At 37.5% G+C, this 26,206-nt stretch overlaps 1 protein-coding gene across 5 annotated transcripts in view; it reads left to right on the top strand.

Moving 5' to 3' along the window:
* The window catches only part of USP25 (ubiquitin specific peptidase 25), an 88,389-nt gene that overhangs the window by 16,310 nt on the left and 45,873 nt on the right, over positions 1-26,206 (top strand). For 4 of the 5 annotated variants that reach the window (XM_021532379.4, XM_021532380.4, XM_085589795.1 and 1 more), the window contains exons 2-5: positions 4,929-5,006; positions 6,091-6,235; positions 15,184-15,307; positions 21,259-21,421. In XM_021532379.4, the coding sequence (XP_021388054.1) occupies positions 4,929-5,006; positions 6,091-6,235; positions 15,184-15,307; positions 21,259-21,421 (510 nt within the window). The remainder of the gene's footprint in view (positions 1-4,928; positions 5,007-6,090; positions 6,236-15,183; positions 15,308-21,258; positions 21,422-26,206) is intronic. The other variant, XM_085589801.1, reaches the window with a different exon arrangement.

Genomic DNA, 26,206 nt, shown 5'->3' with positions numbered 1-26,206 from the left:
GCTGCAGGTTACCCCTAAGCCATCTCTGTTAAAGGCTGAACAATCCCAATTCTCTTAGCCTTTCCCCACAGGAGAAATGTTACATACTTCTAATCAGCTTGGTGCCCCTAGTGCATTTTCATTATGTACTATTGAAATGTGAACTGTGTATTGAGGCCATAGATCCTTTTTTCTCTTCCTAATGGTTGGATCATCTCATTCCTTCCTGAACATAGAACTTTATCTGTGTTTGGAAATGGAAAAGGGTTGTTCTGTCTTCTGAGTTTAAGTGCTTGTGTTGCAGATGCAAATATTTGGATGTTGCCATGAATAAAGCCAAAGTTTACATGTGCTTCTTCAGAAGCTACAGAGAGGAAAAAATAAACAGATCAAAAGGTGGCTAATTTCCCCCCAAATTTATCTTCACTGTAATTCAGTATTAGTTTATTAGACTTGCCTTGTTCAAAAAAAACCACATTTTTGTAATTTAGCTTTTTGGTTTGATTGTAGGAAGTTATCAGAGTTTACAGTGCTGTTGTGGAACCAATTTGGGCACAGTATCTCGCTAAGCTGATAGTAGTGCATATCCTTTTCTGCTTCAGTGGTGCTGGCATAGCTACTGAATATGCTATTGTGTGAGGTTATAAACCAGATAATCTTAATTAGGCATTTCCTGAGAGCAAAGGAGGGATGGCTGAAAAAGGAGAGACTTGGAAATAAGGGCATGCATTCCTAATACACAAATTTGGCTTCCATCCAGGAAAATGGGAGAATTTCCTGTTAGTTAAAATCTTCCAAGAGCTGAAAGCTTGAAGATACAAAGTGCCTACATACCTCAGGGAGCCTGAGGAAAGGGAAAGGCTGGGAATAGCTTGTGCATGAAAGCCCCAGGGAACAGACTGCTGCATGATGCAGTGGGACTGAGGAGTGTGAACAGCTGGATCCAGAGCAGCCATATCATCAGTGAACCATCTCCTTTGTGTGGCCAAGGACTTGGGGTACCCTGCAGCAGCTCTACCAGCACAGTCTGGTCTCAGAAATCAGGTCCTGGGTGCTTTTGAGTCAGATGCTCTTCAGGCTTCATGAAGAATGTGTGTGTGTGTGACAGGGGTGCACACACGTTCTAACACTGCAGATATTACTGGAGTTTTGAGTCACTAAACTGGAGGATCTCTGCTAGAAAAAAGATACCAAATCAGTCGTGTAAATTTGAGCATAGGATGGCAAACAGAAGTGGGTATGGGCAAATTTGAAAGAATGGAGGTAGATTTCTTAGCACCAGTAGTTGCACCTGGTTCTGTTGGAGTTTGTGTCTCCATTTGCAGAGAGGCTGCTTATTAAACTGAATTAAAGTACAGTGAGTTATAATTTAGAATTTGAACCTCTGCTGAGGCAGGGTTGGAAAAAAATAGGGAATCATGAAAGACCTGCATTGAAAAAATACGGCAGCTTTTTTATATTAGAATGAGTAGTTGTGATCTGAAACTTCCCTCACTGATCTGATTTAATGAGTGTACATTGATAGAGGTACTTCAAACACTTGTAAATACTTGTCTGCTGCCTCCTTCATTTTTTATCTTTGTTTTAGCATAGGGTGAGCTCTTTTGGGTATTTTTGGTTATAGCCTGTGAGTGAATTACTTTTATAACTGTTTAATATATCTATGTGTTTTTAGACATTTGAGGGTCTGTATGCTGCAGTCACTTCAGCTCAAGTTAGCTGAAGCTTCTTGAGCTTTTAGGGTAAATGTAATCAGTATGAGCATTAATAGGAGTAAGGAGGGTGGCTTGCTTCTTATGCAGAAGTCTTTCTGTAATATTGAATTAAATATTTCTTACCATACAGAAGAGACACTTAACTGTTTAGCAGTTGCACTAGAAGTTGATCTCTAAGCTTCAGTCATGGGTAATAGTAACCTAAGTTTTCTGTATGCCACAATAACCACAGCTAAAGGAATATTATTCAAAACAAATGAAATTTAGCCATTTTGACTTCGCAGAGTATTACAGATGCACTAAATAAAATCACATCAGGAATTCAGTAATACAGGCTCTCTGAATGTGGTTGCAATTGTTTCATAAGTGTCTTAAGTGAAAAGAAAAGCAAAAATAAAATTGAATCTCATCCTCTGATAATGAATGAGGAGCGGGTTTGACAGTTGCCTGCTCTGTCACTTGTAATGAAAATAAATAGAATTACTTGAGTTAATACAGTTTTATGGGTGATAACATAGTGTCATTATAATAGTGAAGGAGACTAATGACAAGTTAAACATCCAAGTTGCAGAAAAGGTCAGTGCACAGTAAAGATGATGGATGTAGTTACATCAGATTTGTGAGGATGAGGGCAGATGGTGAATTTGTGGAAGAGAAGGCCACCAGTCGAGTTTTTAGCTGCCTTATGCAGTTTAACAATTGTTTCTGAAGATCTGTTAGTCTATTAGCAAGTATTAAAAGAACATGTTGATCAGTTAGAAATAATGTCAATTACACTTCTCCTAGAAAGGGAATATGTCCATTCTTCAACTTCTGCATGATTTGAAGTAAGTCAATTAGAAATTAGTGGCAATTTGTCCACATTTAGCTGAAGAAACAGTAATGTCTAAACCAGGCAAATGCCCCAAAGCTCCATTTAAGGTGTTCAGGAGAACTGGTAATTTTCCTCTTAATTCCTGCCACTTCTAACAATGGTGCTTATGGATTTTCCATGTTGTTCTTTTAGTTACCAGTTAGAAAATTTTGAGCTGAGTACCTTGGCCTTAAAAAAATCAACTCTTGGCCTTAAAAAAAATTTTACTTAGGTATTTAAATCATCTCTTGATGAGAAAGAACCATCTCTGTGTGCAGTTCTGGTTTATTAAATGTGTATGTCCGTGGGAAGGGGGCCTTGAAGCACAGCTTTTACACTGGAATGCTGAAATGTGGATAGAAACTACAGATGTCTAAGTTTATAAGTCACAGCTGTGCTCATAAATTAACAGCCAATATTTTGAACTGCTAAGAGATTGTTTGTTGGTAAACTGTCTCTTCTGTCTTTTCCCAGTCTCTGTGAATGATGAATATCCTCCAATCAGCCTTTCCAAGTGTTGTATATATTGCAGAAGATACAGAAATCTGTTATAACTTGTTGTTGTAATAATTTATAGTGAAAGTATTTTCTGTTTTGTTCACCATCATGTTGGTGGTAAATAAAAAAAGAAATCTACTTTATTGCTATGCCCTTGAATTGCTGTTGCCAATTTTAATGCCATTGTATTTTTTTTCCACCCCAATACTCTAATTTTTTTGATTCTTGCCAGACTTAGAAGCAGGAAAGCAACTTTATAGGGGAAACAAGTTGTGGCTTTGTACAGTGCTATGAAATACACAGAGTAAACAAACAAGGGGGTGAGGGATAGGAATAGAGTGGGAGTTTGTTTTCTTGCATCACTTCACTTTTCTTGTGCCAACAGAAGGGTTTTTAAAAGGAAAAGAAAAAAAGAAAGAGGCAAATTGGATTGTTAGCAGTGTCTCTTAGGATCATAAATGAAGGGAAGATTGTGCATGTAATTCATAAACATCCTGAACTATACGCCTTCTATTTCAATTTATTAGGGCATGAAGTAGTGCCTGCCAGGTTAATTTCTCACTCGGGAATTCAGCTTTCATGCAGATCTTAATTTCCTCTTCTATACAAAGTGATAAGGGAAGAATAAGGGTATTTGAATATTTGATTCCAGATAATTCAGCTCAAAAGTACATCTTTTAGAAGAAGCTGCAAGACAATTATAGTTGCTATTTTAAAATGAATTTGGAGAGTAGCAGGAGAATGTTTATTTGTTCCTGATAGGAAATATGCTTTTTGTCATGCGAACAAAACCCTGCAGTTTACAAAAAATTTCTTTCATAGACAAAATTACTGTTTTGAGTTCAGGATGTGGTTGGCAAGGAATAAAAAAGAAAACAATTTGCAAATATTTTTTCTCTATTTCCCATCTGCCAAAGAAGCAATTGAATTTGTTAGTATGGAACAATGGTCAGTGCTCTGTTTTTCATGGTTTTAATGTTAAGATGCTTTCAATGGTTAACAGAGTTCAAGGATTGTTCCAGCTTAGTGCCTGCTTTTTGCTTCTGTGATGGGATAGCTGAGCATGACCAGAGTGAATCATCTGTTGGCTCTAAACAGGGGTGGGACCAGATTTTCATTTAAGTAAAACAAAACAAAGCCTTGAAATTCTTATGGGGTGAATATTTAAGAGACCCAGAACCTCTTGTTCTTTTTCTAATTGCAAATGTTTTAAACTCAGTCATGGGTGCTGACTTATGTGATTTGGGAGAGTTGGAAGGTCTAGGATTTGGAACTGGTCTAGGAAGGGGGTTTGGATGGATTCCTAAAGTTCTGTTTAAGCATTAAGAAACTTACTTTGTTTGGAGTTTTTATACTATTTCTCTTAAAACACCTCAGTGGTCAGCAAAGTTGAATTTCCAAGTTTTGTGTTTGGAATGACAAGGACTTGTTTATTTTAATGCAATAATGGGGTTGAGAATAACTGGGAGTTAAAGAAGTTGGTTTTGGTGTGTGTTCAGTCAGCTGTTTTCACTACTCCCACTGGAGACCAAAGCTGTGGAGTTTTATTTGTTTAGAAGGGCCAATTGTGGCTTTATATAGGCTTCTTAAACCCATGTTGCATAAACTTGCCCATTTTTTTTTGTTTAAAAAAATCCAAAATCAAGCAAACACACCAAAATGCAAAATCATAACATTTGGGAATTAATGATTCCCAAAAAAGTGCCCAAATTCCAGAAACTAAGACAAACTCGAGTAATGCACCACCAATTTGTGGTGCATCAACCTCATACGGAGATGCCTTTAACATTTGTGGAGGAGTGTACTCTGTTAAGACTTGGTTTTGCTGTTACTTGGCTCTAATCATATTTTGATGATTTGTTTTGGTTTTTTTTTTTTTTTAGCACCAGCAAACATTTTTAAATCAGCTGAGGGAGATCACTGGTATCAATGACATCCAGGTACTACAAAAGGCACTGAAGGTAAGATAACTGACTTTTAGCTGAATTAATCTGAATGCATTTAACTGCCTGTGAAAGCCATAAATCCAACACTTTCTTGCTCTGTCCTTCTCTTCCTTCCCTTCTTTCCTTTTCCTGCTTGAATTTATTTCGGGGGGGAAAAAAGGCTAATAATGATGGCTTGTTCACTTTGCATGGAATCTTGTTCTCTTTTGGTACTGACCTAACAAATAATCAAGTGCTCAAAATGAAAAGACAGGAATGTTATGACTTGCCTTTAACCTCTGTGTGAAATGTTTTGGGATTTGTTGGTGCTACTACAGATGATCAGCTCCTGAGGAACCAAGTGGTGTTTTCTTGTCAAGGTGTGGCTGTTTTCTACTATGCTCAGGCCTTGCTCACTGTGTAGAATGAAGAACTGCTTGAATTTGCCAACCTTTGCTAATTTGGTATTGTTTCAATGTTTTTTTTCAATCGCTGTAATTTATTTCACAGCACAGAAGAGTTCTTTGATGCAAGTAAAAAATGACAGATCTCTCTATGTTCTGTTGCGATATAAATAAATATAAAAAAAATTAAAAATGCTTTGTTTCTCTCAAGCAGATTTTTTTGCCATTTATACATGGCAAATGAAGATTTAGTAATTTAAATAAAAAAATATATCTACGAAAAAATAGGTAGTTGTTGTTAGCATAAGTCATGTGCAAAACTGCTTTTCAAAAGCCAGGATCTCGGGCTTTAAAAATGAAACTCTCTATTTTCAGAAGAATTCATCTGACTTCTTTTGAAGTCTGACTCCAGTGAATGTGCTGATTTATTGGGAGGTTGACCTACACTACAAGGCGTTTCTTTTTTTCTTTCCTGAAATAAGTGAAACTCCACCAAAACAATTTTTATAAGATGCTTTATCTTTATTTTGGTTAACAGTAGTGAAATATGCAGGATATGTCAAGTTTGCAAACTTTCTTTTTGAGTCAGTATTTTACCTGACAGTACAATGGTTATTGATTTGAAGTTGCTAATCATGTCCTTTGTTTTTAAGAAATATTTAAGAGTGAGGGGACTCTCACTTGATTTTTTTTTTTTTTTTTTTTTATGCTTAAAGGACAGCAATGGTAATCTGGAGCTGGCTGTGGCTTTTCTCACTGCAAAGAATGCCAAGGTTCCCCAGCTAGAGGAAGCAACTTACTACCAAACAGCCCTTCCTGGGAATGACAGATACATCAGCGTGGGCAGCCAGGCAGACACCAGTAGGTATTTTTTCTTTTCACAAGTTTAGTTTAAAGTAATGGGAAATAAAACCTTCCCTGTGACATAACTGTTAATCTGCAGATAATTCTTACATATCAATTCTTAGATTATTATGCATTCTCTTTTCTTATTTCTGTGGGGGTTGTTGTTGTTTTTTATTGGTGGTTTTTTTTTTTTTTTTAATTTGAGCTATTTTTAGGTATTGCCTTTACATGTATGTATAATACTGATTAAAGGGCGAGTAACTGGGCTTTCCATCTCTTTTTTACCTTTTTTTTTCCTCCTCCATATTACAGGTTTTATTTTGGGGTCATGCAGTAAATAAAAGACAAAAGCTAGGTACTCCTGTGTCAAAACAAAATTGGAGAAGTCTGTCATTGTTTGTCTTAATATTCTAAAGCTTAATATTCTTAAGAGTAGCTCGCCCTTGACAGGAATGACTTTCCCAAAGGGAGAAGTGGGAGCTAAGTGTGAATATTATACTAAAAGAGTAGGTATTTTATATATGAAATTAGCATTAAATACACCTGATATTAAACAATTTCATTTTGTTGATAGAGGAAGTCCCACAACCTGCATTTCTCTAAGTCTTGGAGGTTCTAATCCTCTGCTTTAGTGTATAGTATTTTTATGGGGAGAAAAAAAAAAAGTATTCTGCAAATAAATACAGGAAATAACATAGAAGAAAAAGTCAAAGGAAGTTTTGTAGTAGGATTGATATTTGTAAAATCTGAGTTTCTTGTTGCTATAGTAACTTTACACCATTTGCAATGCAAATGGAGAATACTTTCATTATATATCAGTTCTTCGGCCATATATGTAGTACATCTATGTAGAATTTGTTAGACAAGTAGGATTACTTATTAGTACCAGGATTACTATTTAGTGCCTCCTGCAGTAGGATTTTCTTCCCCTCTGTTTTGCTCATGGTTACTTCAATATAAAGAAGTTTAGTTAGATCTCTTTATCAATTGTACAGTTATCTTTTGTCTGTAGAACCTTAACATGAACTTTTTAAACTTTTTTTTTTTAAATTAGAGATGAGTTTATTCTCAGCATGTCTGATCTGAAAACTGCATTTAAATCCTTGGTATTACTAGCAACCCTCTATAAAATGTCCTGAGTAGATTATAGGTATTTGTGTTATCCATGCAATAAGTTGTGGTGGGTGGCTTGGGGTTTTTTTGTGTATTTTTTCTTCACTTCTTTGGAAAGAAAACAAACACAGCCTTCCCCTCGTGTTTAATTTTCAGTATCAGAAAATTGCCATTGAGGAAGTGAAGGCTATTAAGAGCAAACTCACTGCTATGTCATAATTTCTAATGCTATTAGACAACCTACTATGGCAGTGGAATAGTAAGCTGGATTCTCTTGGAGTCTGTGTTTAATTAGATTTAATAGCAATCCCATTAATAGAAGTATTTAGTTTTGCTGTCACTTAATGTGCTGTACAACCTTACTGAAGAAATGAGGTGACAAGGGATATGAATCAAATCTACAAGAGCCCACATTACCCATAGTAGATGGTCAAACTGAGAAGGGTAGCCCTTGAGTTGCACATTCCAAGGTGAATTTCAGGATTCTCTTCTCTTTTCTGGAGGGCTGAAGGCAGATTCCTTACAGTTATATAGCACAACAAGTCAGTGATCAAGAAACACCAACTGCTGCGGGAAAAGTAGGCTTTTAAATTTTTTTTTTAACATCTTTAATATCTGGTCAGGTCATCACTGGCAACAAAGATGAGAGCCCCTATCCAATCTTTGCTGTTTTAGTTAGACTGAAAACACACTTTTCATCAATCTAAAGAAAAGTTCACAAAGGTATCTTTGTGAGTTTTTCATCATATTGGAGGACTTACAAGGCAAGAACTGAACACCTACAGCAGAACAAAAGCCAAAACCAGTGTGACCATGGAGCTCCCCACAAGCTTCTGTAGTGATCTACTGAATGCTTGTGGAAAAAAACTACACTTTCCTTGTAATATGCTGGCCTGTAATTATTTGGATCCTAGATTTAAAAAATGCAGTGCACCAAAAAGGCCAAGTCTCTGGGCCCTGTGTTAGTAAACACTGTCGTGTAAGGGGGTGTGAAAGCGCAGTGGCTTGTGAGGAGAGAATGGAAGGGTGGGCACAGGGTGGCAAATCTTCAGCAGATGGCTTTGACCATCAGCACTCCCTTCTGCAAAAGAACATATATTAGCCATTCTCAGTGGCTATGCTGAGTTGCTGACAGGATCTTGTCTCTCAAATTTTACTCCCTTTATTATCCCACATAGGTATAATTACATTTATTTATTAAAACTCACCATTACTGTTCCTTACTGCTTAACTACCTCTGTGCATTTGGAACTGGGGATGTTAAGAGTCACTGAGCTTTGTGGTCCCACCAAGTTAAAGCACCCAAACTGGGAATGAGAGAGTCACAGATAAATACCAGAGCTGTCTTTTATGCCACAGAAAACCTCCAGCCATTTACAAAGGCAATTGAATGTATTCCTTGCATAAAGATGTATCAGATGTGAGCTTGATTGACTACATTTCTTTGACATGGTTACTTAGTTAAAAGGGTAAAATGAAATGTTACTGTGTAGCATAACAGTCAGACTTGTGAAGTGGCTCTTCCAAAAGTGACAGTGGTCATTAAGTGGTTTGAGAGTTTCATCCTGGATGGTAGGGAGGTATAAGGAAACCTGTTTTTTGTTATTACCAAACGCAACATTTCAGCAGCTGCAAAAAAATAATAGGTCTTCATTAAACCTGCTCCATCTGTTAAACAAAGCCTGACTTGCACAGTCAGTGTTACTCACGATGCTTGCCTTTTTGTCTGTTCAAAATGGCATGTGCAGGCACCTGCAAATGTAGTATTTTCACATCAAAAGTGATGTAAGCTTAATCTAATCCTTTTGCAAAGGTGGTTTTAACATTTTGACTTTCTTTTCCTTCTTGCACTCTATGAGGGGAAATTGCTTAAGCATTAGGATTTCAATGTACAGGTGCACACTTTTTAGTCCAAGGTAATTTCAATATTCCACTTGGTAGAGGAAATCCTAGGCATTGTACTTAAAGAAAAACAAAAGTTTAGTGGTACTTCAAAATATTTTCACTTTTATATTTCTCTAGAAACCTTTTTATTCCTATTTGAAGTAATTTATTGTATTTTCATCTATGGCTGCACAACAGAACTGTTGGATTGCTAAGAATGTATCCATTTTCTTCTTATTGAAGGAACTTGAATCACCCAGGGTTAAAGGAAGGAACTGAGTGAAGAGATATACTTTGGAAGTTGTATTGTGTTCCAATGAAACAGCTGTCAGGACAAATTCTCTCCTTCCCTTCTTTTGGAAATACAGTTATTTTTTATTAAAACTGAATTATTAGTCTTTGCAACAGCACATTCCATAGCAAAACAAAAGACTTCAAGCCCTTTTATAAGGGCATATTACAGTCACTATGAAATGCCACACACAGCAATTCGAGGATTGTAGACTTCATGGGTTCTGGCTTTTTATATCTTCCTGTTCTTACTTTGAGCCTTTGCATATGTCTCAAAAGTCATACAGCCCTTTCCAGTAAGGTAGAGTTAGGCTCAATGATACCTAAATCCTTCTTGAAGTGGTGTTTACGAAACATTTCTTACTGTTTCATTCTAGAGACCATGAAAAGTTTATAGGGTAATTTCTTTTGGAGCTTCACTGTCCCTACTTTTAGACTCCTAGTGTCTTGCCGAAATCCCTTTTACTTCAGGTTAAGTCCTTTACTCCTTGTGTGCCCCTGTGGATATTATAGCACGGGAAAATGATATTCCTTTTATCTCAGATGATGTGTTGCGTGCTCGAAGACAGTCTATCCAAAGACTTCTCTCAGAGCTAAATGAAACAGCCTAAATTCCTTTCAAGTATTTGGATGCATTTCCTGTACCTATTGTCATTTTGTTTTCTTCTCATCTAGGCCTGCTTTAGTATGTTTTTTCCTGAGCTGTGTCACTTGAAACTATAATGAAGACATCAGCTTAGTTCTTAAGAAAAATAGGTGAATCTCTATAAATATCCACATAGTACTCTGACAGAAGTGTAACACTTCCTATTTTCTTCAGTGCTGTGATGATGTGAATTGCAGATTGAACATGAGTCGGCTGCAGCTCCTGGATCCTTCTTGGCACAAGTCCTAGTCAGTCCTCATTCTCTAGCTGTTCATTTATTGTTTCTGTGAGTAGAATTTGACAGTGCCTTCTTCTGCCACCTTGCCTAACTCAGCCATCACTATGTGTTTTCATGACATTTCCTTCTATTTCAAGGATTACTTGTGTCATCTCCATCCAGGTTCCTGGCAGTTCTGACAGCTTCGTGTGTCAAGGTCCCTGCTTCAAAATGTCAGGAGTATAGTACCTTAAGGTCCTCTTTTCATCTTACAGATTCACTTGTTGCTGTGTGTCATGATTACCTCTCTCATTCCCCATCAGTGTGAGAGTGATCAGTTTCAGGTGTTATAATTGTAGGATGTTTGTAAATACAGCTGAGATGAGGAAGCTGTGGGATAGTGATGGCCAATATTTACAAGCTCTTGCACCAGTACAGCAGTTTTGAGTTGGCTGAATTGCTGCAGGGCTCTCCCTCCATCCACTTTTAACCAAAATTGGCATATACAGCCACCTAAATTCCTTTGAATCTTCACCTTAGGAGCCTGAGACCACTGTGAATTTAATGTCATAGAATAGGTGGTAGCATGTAGGATCTTGCTTAGCTCTGCTTGTAATAAATAAACCAGACGTAGTCTCAACTCCCTTTAAAAAATATTTATATTTTTGATGTGTTGAAATTGGAATGTTGCTGCTGGATTTTCATACTTGGCACTACTCTGTTGACCCCATCAAGACTGCCCCTTCATTTTTTTTCCTGTTCCAGTTGTTGCATCACTGTGGATGTTTATTGCCTGTCCCCGAGTTCAATTGCTACTTCTGATCTGTCTCTCATGCTGAGTTTCCCAGCCTACTTAAGTCTGAAGTTCCTACTCTCTGCCTCCTCCTTGTATAAGTCAACAACACAGTAATTATTTTAATGACCTAGTCTATAACCAAGTAAGAACCATTTATTTAAATGATGATAGAAATTTCCTAAGTAGGCAGATGAATAAGATATTTTTAAAAAAAGAAAGATCTATGGGAATAGATAGATATAGTGTGTGCATTCATTACGCATACACTAGTATTTTCAATACACAACTTAAAATTGTTTTGTAGAATTACAAACAATGTAAAACTCTCTGAATCTTGTGTATTAGAAGGACACATTATATAATAATAATGTTGTAAACCAAGAATACATTTCTTAGTAAAACAGATGATTAATTATGAATGTTAGTTTTCAGTGAATAAACTCACATGCACTAAACCAGACTGTGTTGATAAGTTTCTTCACTTATGGAGAATTTTTTCATAAGCAAACTTTATTCACTAGCCTTGGCCTGGTTAAGAATGTTTGCATTTTCTAAGGCTATTTGACATTAAAGTAACAAGTACCTTTACGAAGTTGAGCCAATGAGAATTGAAATGTTCTGTGGGCTAAATGAGGGGAGTAATATAAAACTGGCATTTGTAAATTAAAGTCACATAAATAAATTTGGACAAGTAACATTATTCTTACACCTTCATGGAATGCATCCTTCAGCCTATCACAGAAAAAACTTGTGTCTGATAAAAACTTTGAGTAAAAGTAATCTTTTTTGTTTTTCTTCAAACTCATACTTAAAACAGAGTTGGTCAGATAGGAAAGTTCAGCAGCACAGTTTCATTAATGAGTTCTACTACTAATGCCTGCAACATTAACATTCCAATGCAAGAATTTATAAAACATGAAGAAATTTTAAAACAAAAACAAGAAAAAAAGAAAACTAATTTAATGTATTATATGTACTTTTGTGTAATGTATACCCATCTGACAGAATGCAAAATGTGGAGATAAGGTTATATATATATAAAGAAATTTATTTTTGGTTTTTAGAACAAAGAGTTTAATCTCAGACTTACCCTTCTTTTGTGACTTCTGTTGAAGTCTTTATCATATTATTTAGGATTCAAGTTGTATGAGGTGTTGCAGCTTAATGAATTACTGTGTCAGCTGTAAAGACATTAGCTTAAATGTCAAAATCATTTTAATTTTACATCTGCTATGAACTAAAAGCTTGCATGAAATAGGTTACCATGGATGAGGTGATATTTATAAATGTATTTTTTGAGATAAATTATGCTAGGTAAACCCTTTGATGTGAACTGATTGCACCACATACATGCAATGGTAATATCTGGGAGTGTGTCTTCACTCTGTTGTCTTTTTCATGCAGAGCAGGAGCAATGTATGGATAGAACATTTCTAAAGAGAATCCTATGGTGTCTGCTCCAAAACTCTTACATGCCAAAACAAACTCTTTCGGCTCATCTGCTTTTGGGAAGTAAAAGATTTGGGGTTTTAATATTAAAATTATGTAGTCTCTGGTAATATGAATGGTAATAAACACATAAGGTGGTGGTATAGATTAATAAAAATTAGAGAGCTAAGGAGTTGCAAAGAAATGGAATATTTTAATGGAAGTGTGAGTTGGAGTTGATCCAGGTAGATTTTTGTATAATGGGGGAGGTCAAATACATCATTTTCACCTACATAAAGAGTTCTTTTCTAGAAAATAGTCCCCTTATAGAGAAGCTAACTTCTTAATCTAAGTTTCTATATTGTCATGTAAAATGTCATCACTCTTACCTGACTAGAGACTTGCTCAAGGAACATTCCTCTCTGTAAGGAAGTGACCAGAGCAATCCCATCCTTGTCCATCAGTGTGTGTGGCTGCTGGGTTGTGACCACCATTCCTACTTTGAGATACAGAGCTTGGCTCCAGGGAGGATGAGGTGCTGTGTGTGGCTCCTTGTAAATGTGCAGAAAATACAACACAAGCACGCATTTTAGAGCATAATAGGTAGTGCATGTGTGGTGAGGGGACCCTCTCATTTGTCAGCCTTTCTTGTCTCCTTCTGCTCTCAGGCTGCAGGACAGTGCCAGGTTTGTATGTGACCCAGGCTGAGGTGGTATTTTTGCCCAAAGTATGTTGTTCTCAGCATGGCAGCATATTTATCAAAACTTCTCTGGGGGAGACTTCTACTGTTGGTGGTTGTAATTGCTTTAGTACTTCTGAAGGAGAATTTCAGAGGTACCTTCTGTTATGCTGGAAGATCTGACCTGACTATAGAAGGCCTAAGAATAAAGTTTGGAAATGCTGCTTTTACAGCAGTAGTGTTTTTCCATACTTCTTGGTCATGACAGATTGCCCAGTATACTCTGCAGGTAAGGGTACCCCCTTTAAAGACCCACAAAATATAATAGAAGTTCAACCATTATTTGGAGAAAACAGGACTGAGTTTAAAAGTAGGTTTTGAAGATGCTGGTGTTAACAGAAAAGTTTCTTTACAACTTCTTTCTGATTTCAGCTTTTTGCTGTAAGGACAGGTCATCCTATTTTCTGTTCCTGCATGACTATGGTGATGATTTTTCTATACTAAGTTTAGTGTTTTGTTCTGATCCAATGAGAAACATCCAAAAAAGAAAGCCCAGAGGAATAGGCAAAGCTACAGTCTACAGTGGATCAGCCCACACAGGAGAGAAGTCAGAACATAGGCAGAGAAGCTCTTTGGAGTAATTGGGTTGGCCTGTGGGAGGAGAAATGCTGACTAGCCTCTTGTCTCACTTTGTGAGCAATTGCCAGTTTCAGATCCGTATCTCTTTCTCCCAAAACCTTTCAGCTTCTAATGGCCAAACCCCTGGCAGGAGACAAATCCCTTTCATAACTCGTTGTGTAAACTTTGCCTTGGAAGAGGGAGACTCAAACCAGCCAATGCTCCTTGTGCGTGTCTGTCTGATACTGCATGCAAAAGTCCCTTGTGCACTTTTCCTTTCTTTCTGTCTGTCTCACTTGGGAAATGAGACTTCTGACCCTTGAAATGGTGATAACCAGTGACGTGGTGATAACCAGTGAAGGTCTTGTGCAGCTGATGGACATTCCTGTCAGCTCTAGCTGCTCTAAAAGCTTGGCTGTGTCTGCTGGGGACATGATTTGTGTTGTGGTGTGTGGTAGGATCCCACCTGGATTAGGAGCAGGGGTGTTGTTGCTGACCTCAGGAAATAAGGAAGTTTATAGGGGATATCAGTTTTTGATCCTTTGTAGAATAAGAGCTGATGAAGAAGGCAGAAGTAGAGCTGCTTTCAGTCAGTAGTCCATCCAGAATTCCCCACTTACCCAAATATGGATCCTCGTTCTGTCTCCAGTATTTGTTTTTTTCATGTTGAGATGTGATACTTTCAGTAGATGAAATTGAGTTTAAATATGTTCAGAAGAGGAATGCACAAACGGGATAGAAAATAATTAGGTTGAGTTAGGAACTGTTCCACTTGTTATGAAACTGTGTGAAAGTATTTGGCTTACCAGGGTACAAAAATACTTGTAGAATTTGGGGCTGTGTTGGGAAAACAATGTTACATGTTCCTTCATGAGGAGAAAAAATAATTCTGCTCAATTAAGGTATCCTTTTAAAGTAAGGTCCTCTTCATCTTGTGTTCCCTAAACAACTGATCCCAGTAGCTGAAGTAATGCATTTTAGTGTATTACTTTAGGAAGGCTTTCAGAAAACATGTATTCCTAAATTTGTCCCATAGCTTTGTGAAACTTAAGAACATTAGGAGCAAGGGGAACTACAGCCCATCATGTCAGGAGTGAGCTGCTGAGGTTTTTATCTGGCTTGGTGGCAGAAGGGAGATGTTAGCAGGGTTAGTGGTCGCAAGAGTGTAGGGCACAGGAGGGATGGACTGGAATGGTGCTCAGCAATCCACGTGGGCTCTCTCCTCTACAGTAAGATTTACCTTTCATTCTGTTTCACTTTTAATTTTGAGAAAGATAGTTTTGCTTTTCAGATGTGATTGATCTCACTGGAGATGATAAAGATGATCTTCAGAGGGCAATTGCCTTGAGTTTGGAGGAGTCAAACAGGGCATTCAGGGAGACTGGAATAACAGATGAGGAACAAGCCATTAGCAGGTAAACAACCAACTTATATAAAGCAGAAATTAAATTAAAGAGTTGGAAATTGGCCTGTATTGCTTTTTTAAACTTTTAACAAATAATAACTTGTTTACTTTTACTTGTGCTACTGATATGCCTGGCTTCAGGATGCTGATACAATGTTTTGTATGTTCTACACTGGAAAATAATCTATTATGTGTGGACTAGGATTTAATAATATGTATCATATTTTTGTATTTCTTTAAATATGGAGGAAGTGGATGGAGATAGATAATGTGTGGTCATATTTAAATAGGACCTAAACCCAGAAGTTTTTCTTGTGTACCAGGTAAAAACCAACAAAACCAAAACATAAATTAAGAAGTTAATAACTACTTTGTCCTGCTTTTTAAAGTGTTCATTTTACAATAACATTTTCTTCCCTCTGTGTTATGGCTGAGATTGAGGGAGTGGGTATTGATATTGTGACTTGAGGATACTAAGAGCAGCTGCTCTATTTTAGCAGATGAAGAATGTTATTAACCTATTTAACAAATAAAATTTATAGGGTTTGAGTGAAGTTCTGGTTTTAAAGTTTTATAAACTTAACTCTTTTAGTTTGGGTGTGATAAGAGTCTCTGAGCTAACTAACTTGATCAGATTTTATGATAACTTTTTGTACAGTGTGTGTTTTTTGGTAATGTTGATACAATTATGAAATATTTGGGACTTGAATTAAGCTTGGGTGAGAGGGATGTTGTTTCTTTATTTCCATCTGTCACTGGCCTTGGGAGGAATGTTGAGCTTTTAATTTGTGGCCGGCCTTATTCTAAGGGAAACAGGCAATGATTTGATCCTTAATAGGAGGTAAAGTACTATTTCCTTGTAAAAGACCAATTTTATAAAAAAATAATTTAGATGGGGGAGATTACCCACAATAATTCTTTTTCACAGTTCATTGTGTTTGACAGGCTAAATGACTTATTAGAAAATTCCATCTCTGAGAATATGGATATTTTATTGCTTTATTTGTATTACTTTATCAACAGTAATTTTATTTTCCCTTTTGAAAAATAAATATGCTGATTGTGAGAGTAAACATACCCCTCTGCACCCCCATTTGTGATAAAAGTTGTCTTGTTATATGAATTTAAGACAGCATATTTTACAAGGGAAGGGTGGGAAGAAAGGGGTTTATATTCTCATTAACAACTGGAAAAAGCATTTAAGGGGTTGTTTTTTTTCTAAAAACTCAGTATGTGCATATATACAAGAGAATGGTGGAAGTTCTGTCCTGTTTTTTTTCAGAAGGTCAGCTCTTGCATGTTCCATTTTGAAGGGCAGAATTGCTGTAATTACAGAATTGTGATTTAGGCAGGCACTCAGAAAGATGGACCTATTTCTGGACATGGAAAATTTTCTCCCTCTTTTTATTTACCCAAGCCTTGACTGCTTCTGCTGTGCTCGATTCTTGGGAGCCTTGAAGATTTAGGATTTTTGCTGTAGACTGTTTTTCACTTCTGAAACTGAAAACCCCTCTTTGGTCCTATCTGGTTAGACCATAACTTAGTATTATAAATACTTTCTACTTAAAATACAGTGTGTATTTTTCTGGCTGCAGAAAGTAACAAAGGATGCCTTTTTTCTGTATGTACAAAAGCATCTAGACAATCTGGTTATTTGTAGAGAAAGTGTTGGTTTTATGAAATAGAGACTTCCATCTAATGGCAAAATTGCATACAGTAACACGTGCAATGTCAAATGAAGAGCTTGTTGCAGGTCATATCCCCCTTGGTGCAGTGCACCACATTTTCTATGCTTGCTGGAGGCTTCTTTGGATCATTTGTTGCACAAATTCATTTCACAAAGCTGTACAAAAATATTCACCAAAGGATCCATAGTATTTCATGACACAAGGAAGGGAATGGGACTTTGCTTGTGAATGGAGGCAGAGAAGAATGAGGATCTTGAAGGTTTTGGCAGCATTGAGACATTAGATTAACTCAGTGATGTAGCAAGAAGCACCCTGAGCTGATGGCAAATTATATCAGCATTGAACAAATATAGGAAGTTCAGAATTCTTGATCCAAACTGTTCAATCAGTTTCCTTAAGGACAGAACTTCAGACTGGATTTATTACAAAAAACCAAACCAAACCAAAAATCCCACCCCACTTTGTAGTTAACACCCCACAGAAGAATGTTGGCATTCCAACAGAAAGTGGATAATCTGTGCAGAACTTCGCAAAACAAAAGGTAGAGCACTGTGGTTGTAAACAAGTCAAACTACAGCCATTTACTTTTGATTTTCTAGATACAACAAGAAGCAAAAGTCAAACAGGAGTTCAATAATAAGCAAATTTAAACTTCGGAAATGTTTCATTTTTAAAAATGTAGGCCATGAGCATATTTAAGTAGTTTTTGCTGTGGTAGATATTTTTTTCAAAGATATTCATAGTGGTTTGGAACCTAATTTGTGCAGATTTTGTTATTTCCAAGGGAGAATTAATGGAATTTCTTAACTTGTGTAATTAATGTTGTAATGCACATAGAATTTGTCTTCCTGAATGTAATTACTTTAGACTACCTAATGATTACTGTGTAGGTGTTGAGAGAGTGCATCTGAAATGTCTGAGTGTCTGAGCTGAACATCTTGTACATGGCACGTTTCAAGTCTTTTCCTGTTTCCTCTCTAAATCTCCTAGATCAATGTGCTTGATCAATGTATTTCTTGTTGTGAAGAAGTTTCTCCTGTTTATATTACTTTCTGTGGATTGAAAGAGTCTGAAGCTGGTGAGAGGGCTTTTCTAGGGAAGCCAGTGATATATTTACTGGAAGGAGAAATCAGCTAGCCTGTGCTGTGCCTGTGGTACTGCCCCTATAAAAATGAATCCATGCTGTCAGTGCATAAAGGATGTGCATAGCCCCTGGGCTTGCTTTTAAAAATCAGGGTCATTGAAACTGCTCAGGACTCTGCACTATGGTAAGCATCATGTGTAGATCCAAGACGGGGTTGTGGAATGTAGAGTCAGGGATATATTCCTGGATGTCCAGCTGTAAGACAGTCACAGTACAAACTCCTATGCTCTTTTAGCTGAGTAACCTGACAGAGTGGAGCTTTTCTGCAGCATGTTGAGTGGGCTTCCTTAAGAGTGTGGTTTGACTGAATCTTTGTGCTGTGGACTTGCCTTGCTGGGGGGTTTTTGCTTTGTCTGATGAACTCCCTGCAGTTCTGCGAAGGTGCTTGGCGGTGCCCAGCTTGTTACAGAGAAATAAAACTCTGCTTTCAAGTCTCATGCCAAGCCTGGCACTAACTAACCCTGCTACAGTATTTCCCTCCAAACAAGATTCCAGCCCTTGGAGGTAGGGGGGCTGTAGGTCCCATGAGTTTAGGTGGAGGGGAGATAACAAACCCTGCATGTAGCTAGCTGATGGTCTGTGCTGGAGACTGTGCTGCTGTCCCCAAAGGTCACCAAGTGGGGCTTCAGCTCTGTCATCAAAATCCTTGGAATAACTCTCTGGAAGGATGCTTGTTTTGTCAAGCAGCGTAAGATTCTTTATCCAGGTGCTGTCCCAAATTTGTGACTCTGTGAATTTAAGACAGTGAGCATTTTATACGAGATATCCTCACTGTGCTAGTAAATACATTCCTTTATGTAGCATTCTAGCTGATCATTAGGTTCCTATTTACTGTGCTCACTGCACTTTATTTCACTTTTCATTTTTGATTTAACTGCATCACAGCTATCATTATGTCTGAAAATTAATTCAGCACATAGAATGTGCAGTTATTGCATGTGCTCTCTGAGGACAGATAATGTTATAAGTAGAATTAAGGAAAAAAACACCATGATGCCTTCAGAAGCAAATACTTTATTAACACGTGGAAACACATTTTAGGTCAAGCTAGAGATGACTAAATCCCTTACCTGCTAAAGGAACACAAAATCAAATACAAAGAAATTTTAGTAGGTAATTAAACTGATGAATGGTAATACTCATGGGGGCAGGGAACTGTTTCAGTTTGAGAGTATTTATTTTTCTGAACTTGAATCTTGAAATGCATTGAAATATTCTTGAACTTCTGGGGGGAATAAAAAAAGAGAAGTTGAATCTTTTTACCTGAAACACAAGTGGTGTGAAGTAGGTATTGTAATCCTGTTACAACATCACTTAAATTTATTCCAGTCTGTCAATCTTCTTGTCAGTTTTAAAGGTCCCTTCAAATTAGTTTAAACAAGATTTTAAGCAATTCTACCTACATGACAATTATTTGAACTTTGTATGACATTTTTTAAATTGATTTTTAATGTCCCCATTGATCAACTTTTGCTCTCAAAGCAGAGTTACACAGGTCATCCAATGCTTTTGAAGGACTGTATTAGTGAAAAGGGAAATTAATTTGACTGTTTCTTTACATTTGGGGTTTTCTTAGTAGAAAAAGCTATCAGAAAAGACTCTTGGAACAATCAGGGTCAGGTTCCATCCCTATGCAGTGTTTGAAGAGATGTCAGAACAGAAGCTCTTAGTGGATTATATGCCTGTCCTTTCAGTGCTGTTTACAGGGTGGCATAAAAAACAAATTTATTAATCCATAGGAAATGACCAGATTTTGTATTTCTGAGACAGATACAAAAGTGTTGTGTGTCAAATGGTCTCTCAAATTAAGAATGCCTCTCTTTTACTGTATTTTTTCCGAAATAAGTATCAGTAACAAATTAGTGGAGCAGTTATCTGCAGTAAATTCATATTTCTTGCTAAGATAGCTTTTCTTTCTTTGATGGGGACATAGTTTGAAGTAAAAATGTAGGTAGGAAACTGAGAGATTATGAGGAGGAGGGTTGTCCATTTCTATGTTTTTTCTATGATGTTCAGAGTTTATCCTTTAGGAGCTCCCTTTACAGACCAACCTAAACTGCCTTTCTTTGGTTCTTAGTGAATCTAGAACTGAGAGGAGGCAACTCTTCATGCTGCTCAGACTGCTTAGATGCTTGTAATGCAGCCTGTGAAATCCTGTGCTTGGTGTTGGAGAGCAGCTCAGTGTTTTGTCTGAGAGTTGGACTGGATGGCTGGGGACAGTGACTGTGTCAGTAGTGCACACACCAGACTCGTGGCTTATGAGTTAGAGCCACTGTTACATGACCTCAATGCACCAATCTCCATCTTTCTATTTAGAATACACCAACCACAAATTACTTTTAAGGTGTATTTTGTCACCAGGCTAAGCATATGTGCTGATATAGAAATACCATATCAAATGAGGTTTGAGTTGGAGAGCTTCACACCCATCAGGTCTTACTGTCATGTGAAATACAGATATTCAGCATAAATCACACGGGAACAGTTTCCAGCAAAGAAAGTGGTCATTGAAGCATACAATTAAAGTGTTCGATGGCATTTGAAAAATTGCAGGAAGATGTTTTTCCATGGCTCATTAAGTAACTACTTGCAATGTAAAGTGATTAACACAGTTGCACAAGTTGCAAAAATGAAAACTAAGAAAACTGACTTTGTTATTGAAAGTTGCCTTGCTAGCTTTGGCTTCCTGTCAGTAAATGAAAGACTGGTGACTTTTTGCTTTGCATAGCAATAAAAGCATTTGAGGATGAAAGCACTGTACTATTAGTGCTGCCTAAAATTTGTCCATCCTGTTTGAATCTGGTTTTTAAATAATTGATGACTTGTATACATGGCTCTTTTATCTAGAGCTCTCACAGGAGATTCATGCACTCACCGATACCATTTTCCAAAGGGCAATGGAATTGCGGTAGCATAGCTAAAAGTAAAATAGCGTTTTTGAAGACATGTTATTGCATGCAGTATAATATATTGCATATATTGCTCAGCAACAATAAGTGAGTGATGTCATTATGATGCCTGTATTGTTACCTGAATGTATTTTACTACTTGATGGGAGATTTTTTTAATTTGTTTTTCTGGGGTCTTTGTTTTTTTTCTCACATTTTTCCCTCCCTTCTGTTCTCAAAGAGTTCTAGAAGCCAGTATTGCAGAAAATAAAGCGAGTTTAAAGAGGACGCATCCAGAGGTGTGGAGTGACTCTCCAAACCCTTATGATCGAAAGCGGCAAGACAACTGCCCAGTAGGATTAAAGAATGTTGGCAACACGTGCTGGTTTAGTGCTGTCATTCAGGTAAGCACTCTTCAGTTAGCTGTGTGCATTCTTCATTGTATCTGTTGGGAGGTGAGTCAGCTCATTTTAAGTGAATAATTTAAAATAATCTCTTTTCCTGGGAAGTTTAGGCCACTGCATGAGATGTTTTTGCACATTATTTATTTATTGCATCTTCTAATGTGTCTATCTGTAAGTCAGATTGAAGTGTAGAATGTGTTAGTAGCATATATAAGAGAAGTTTCAAAATGTTTTTTATTAAGAAGTTGTTGAAGACAAAGAGTTGACTCTCTGAAGATCTTGGGTGTATGCAGCTCATGCTGACATCAGTGACAATTGTGTCTGCAACAGACTACCCTCCTCAGGATGAGGATGTATATGCAACCTTTTTGAAAGGCACAGAAGTCTCTGGATTACAGTCTGTGGTTCCCATGGGAAACTTCAGTAAACATCCTGACCCTTGCTGGGTCCAACACAGCAGGACACAAGAAAACTAGATTTCTGAAGTTATGAGGAAGAGCTTCTTGGTATGAGCACTGATGGGCCAACTAGGGGTGATGCAAAGCTGAATCTGATGTTCCCTGAAAATGGAAGAACTGAAGGTGGAGTAATGTGGATTTTCTTGACTGTAGCAACCATGAAATAGTAGAGTTCAAGATGCTGCTGGGAGCAAGAAAGGAGTAACAGGACCCAGACCCAGTTCAGGAGAGCAGACTTTCTCTTCTTCTAGGAGTTGGTATCTGGGGTTCCGTAGGTGGAAGTGCAGAGATGCTTAGGAAAGGTAACAGCATTCCCTGATTGCCAGAGGGGTCTGTTCTTCTCTCAGGGAGCTCATAGCCAAGCTTCACTGCCAAGCAGGCAGTGTGCAGAATCTGGAAGCAGAGATGGGCTACTGAGGAGACTGGGGATGTTGCCCAGGCATGAAGGGATGGTATTAGTAAAGTGAAAGCTGACCTGAGTCGGTGCCAAAAGGTTGTCTAGGGTAACAAGAAAAGGTTTTAATGTTATACTGGACATAAAGGGCTGAGTGAGGAGAATGTTGCTGAATAGAGCAGATGAGATAGTCTTTACCAGTGAGTTCTCAAAGACTTCAGACCTGTGCATAGTTGAGGGAACTCTGAACAAGAATTTGAGTGAGAGATTACTTGAACAAACTTGACCCACAGAAGTCCACAGGACACATTGAGCTGTGTCCAGTGGTGAGGAGAGACAGTGGAAAGAAGTTTTAGCAGGTCAACTCTTTCTCATTTTTGCAGTCATGGAGATTTCTGATGTACTTGAGCCAGGCTTTTTAGAGCAGTGCATACTGGGAAGATGAGAGGCAATAAGGAGTCATTGAGATACGGAAGATGAAGCCTGGATATAAAGAAGCATTTTTTCCTATAAAGACAGGCAGACAGTGGTGGTTGCCCAGGAAGGCTGTGCAGGGTTTGTCAAACTTTGGAAAGTATTAAGATGCCTCAAAAAAAGCCCTAAATAGCCTGGTGTGATCTCACAGGACAATATTGTGAATAATGCTAGTTAGTTTAGTGCCCATCATCTTATACTATAAGTTCCAGAGTTGCTTTCCACCATGGACCTCACTGTATGCATAGCAGTTTTGAATATAGCTTTCTTCTTACATAGATACTCAGTCTCATATGATGTTTCTGTCAGTTCATGTTTGCCAACTCTTGTTTCTACTACACTGCAAATCTCTTTACTGAGTAAACATGGTTAAAACTTGCTGTTCTTTTTTAATCACTTCTGAATGTTACTTACCAGTGCAGTGTTGGTGAATTTGCAGTAACCTCCTTTCAGGTTGGAACAGATGGTTGCTTCTTGTTCCTCTCTTAATTTTTGATCGCCTCTTTGTTTGTACCTGGACTTTCCATCTCACCTCACTGGTGCTTAGTTAAAAGCTTTTGTTGAATGAATTCTTCTGAAGTTGCCCTGAAATCCCAGTAGACTGGGATTGGATAAATTGGAATACTGTTATGCATGTTCTGCTTGATGGAGGTTTTTGGTTTTGTTTGAGGTATGGGTCATTTTGTTTGTTGGCTTGCTTTCAAATGGGAAGGATTCTTTTACCTGCAGGTTGTGTTTAGGTAATGCTGTAGATAATGAAATTGGAAGATTTCTTTAATTGTTCTATGACTCCCCCCCTTCCCACTGAAGTTTTTATGTTCTTGGGCCTCTTTTTTTTAGCATTAGAGAATCTAAACTGTATTTGAATTTTCTGTGTTCCTAGAGATCTTCTGATGTTTATCTTGTTCATCTCTCCTCGTTTCCTTATTCCATTGCACACATAGCTCTTTTTGCAATAGCAGAAACATTGTATTTGTCCTAACAGAAGCAAACATTTTATTTCCATTAAGATCTTTATGGAGCTAATGTGACTTGGTGTTTTACCTTCTCTGTTGCATAATCAGATTTTATATTCCTAGCAGTCCCAAATCTAAAGACTGATTTTATGTGCATTCCTGTAAAAACCTTTTTATATAGGAAACTGAAAATCTTTAAATAAGTGTTTTTATCAAAACATTAATTTTTAATCTGTTAATCACAGAGATAAGAGCAGAGGGCAGAGAATGTAAAAACCTATGCTAGACCTATGATCTCATGTTATTTATACCCAGTGTGCAACTTTATACCTTGAAAACAGATTAGAAAGAGATCCAGCTAGTTCTTATGGTCACCAGCCATACCATGTGGAAATCTGTGGGGTCTGGAATTATAATGGCTTAATCCTAAAAGATAGTGAAACTTCTGGAGTTAGGTCTATGGAATGTAATTCAAGCAAAGCATTGAAAGATTTATAACTTCGCTTGGTTGAAAATTTAGGTTATTAATATTATCTGTCAGCCAGGAAGATTTATGTTTCAAGCAACCATCCCAGGAAATTTACTACATATTAATTTAGAACATTAGCTAATACCATACTTATGTATTCACAGGGCAGATTGACTACTTGGGTTGCATTGACTGTGTAGAAGTGTTTTCTTGCTTTCTTTGGGAGGCTTTTGTAACCTGACACATCACATAGATCAACAATATCTAAATGTTAACTACTGTCAGTCACAATGATATATTGTGTAATATAATCTAAAACTAAATTGCAAAGAAAGAAAAGTCATCCTTCTATTTAAGGTGTGCTTGTTAAGGAAAAAGATTTTGACATTTTGTTGCTTTCCTTTTGCAATGTATGTTTTTTATAGGCACCAATTAACTGACTTAGTGAAATGCAGTCATAAATGTTTTGTGTATTTGCATTAAGAGTATGAAATTCCTGAAGAATGTTCGTAGTGACAGCAAAGTCTAACAAGATTCAAACATCACCGGAGATGTTGCCTTTGCCCTGTATTTATTTGTGCCGTGGAGAAGTAGGCACATGTGGAAATCATCTTCTTCTGCACAGGAAGAGGGGAGTCTCTCTTCAGAGAGCTCCCAAACAAAGTTTTGCTTTCAACAGTTACATTCAGCAGTGTTAGAATGAACAGTAATATTTTTCCCACAGTGTAACTTCTGAAAATCTGCCTTGATGTTGAGGACTTCTGACTTGATAATAACATGAATATAAAACCGAGTCCCCAAGACAGTATGTCAAAACAAAGCTTTACTAAATCATGTTCATTTCTTCCTTACCTGCCAAGAAATGAATCAAGTTTCTCAATGTTTTTTCTACCTCTTCTTGAACTTATAATAAACCTACATTTGGGACAGGAGTCCACCCATGCATGATTTTGCTACTGTTTAGTTAGATGAACATTTATAAAAGGATCCATAAATCTTGAGGTTTTAGGATATTTCTGTGTTGGTTGTACATTATTTTTTTATTAATTTATTTAAATTCTCATTATTGTAACTACATATGCATGCACTTGAAATAGAATTTAAGACATCAAGTTCTATAAAGAAACAAAACACAAATATACCACTGCATGTTTTTACTTTTCTGCAGAAGAATTAATGGCCCCATTGTGAAAAGGTAATGTCACAGTTTTCTTGGCTGTAAGAGTTTACAGCCTGAAAATGGCTTAGAAATAATAAATTTTTGGTGCCTGTGGAGTGGCTCCTTCATCCTATGCTGAGCACAAGTTAAGATTTTTCAGGACATGGGGCGTAGAAGGCAAGTAGGGACAGGACATAGATATGTTTTTGGAATCATGTCTTAGGCTTGCTGCCTGTGCAAGTTCTTCCCCAGATGTTTTGGTTTAAGACACTGCACCAGACAAACTTTATCTTTTGGAGTCCCAAGTGGGGTTCTGGTCATGTGGAAGAAGTAAGGTCCTGGCAGAACCTGCACTGTGGACAAGGTGCTATGGGAAATGCCCAGATGGTTCAGAGGATGTCACAGTGTGCCAAAGTAGATTTCTGTGGGAGAAGGGAGGTGTGTGGGGAAATCAGTGAAAACTGTACTGTGAATGCTGCTGTTTCCTCTTTCTCCAGTGTCATTCCTCATGTACCTGTGTGCACTCTCTCCCTTAGTCTCATGACTTCCAGAGAGCCAGGTTGCAGCTTCTCCTTTACTAAATGAGGTATCCCAACAGGACAGCTGGGGCTTGGCATCCCCACACACTTTTCCCTGTGAGTCTGTCAGAATCTGAGGAGAGATTTTTATTTTCCCCCCAAAAGTGAAGAGCTTGCTGCACTCCAAGGGTGCTCTTTAACTTTGATTTTCAGGGTCCCTAACAGCACTTTTGGCATCTTACTCTGTTGCATTGTGTTTGAGAGCAGCTTTCTTGTTTTCCTGATGTCAGTATATTTGGGGTTAGGATCTCCTTTGATCCTAGACTTCTAGTTCTGGGAAGAAGTGAACCAACTTGA

This window comes from Lonchura striata, chromosome 1 (assembly GCF_050655825.1).
Source record: "Lonchura striata isolate lonStrDom1 chromosome 1, ASM5065582v1, whole genome shotgun sequence".
Classification (NCBI taxonomy): domain Eukaryota; kingdom Metazoa; phylum Chordata; class Aves; order Passeriformes; family Estrildidae; genus Lonchura; species Lonchura striata.
This window is presented reverse-complemented; position numbering and strand designations above follow the sequence as displayed.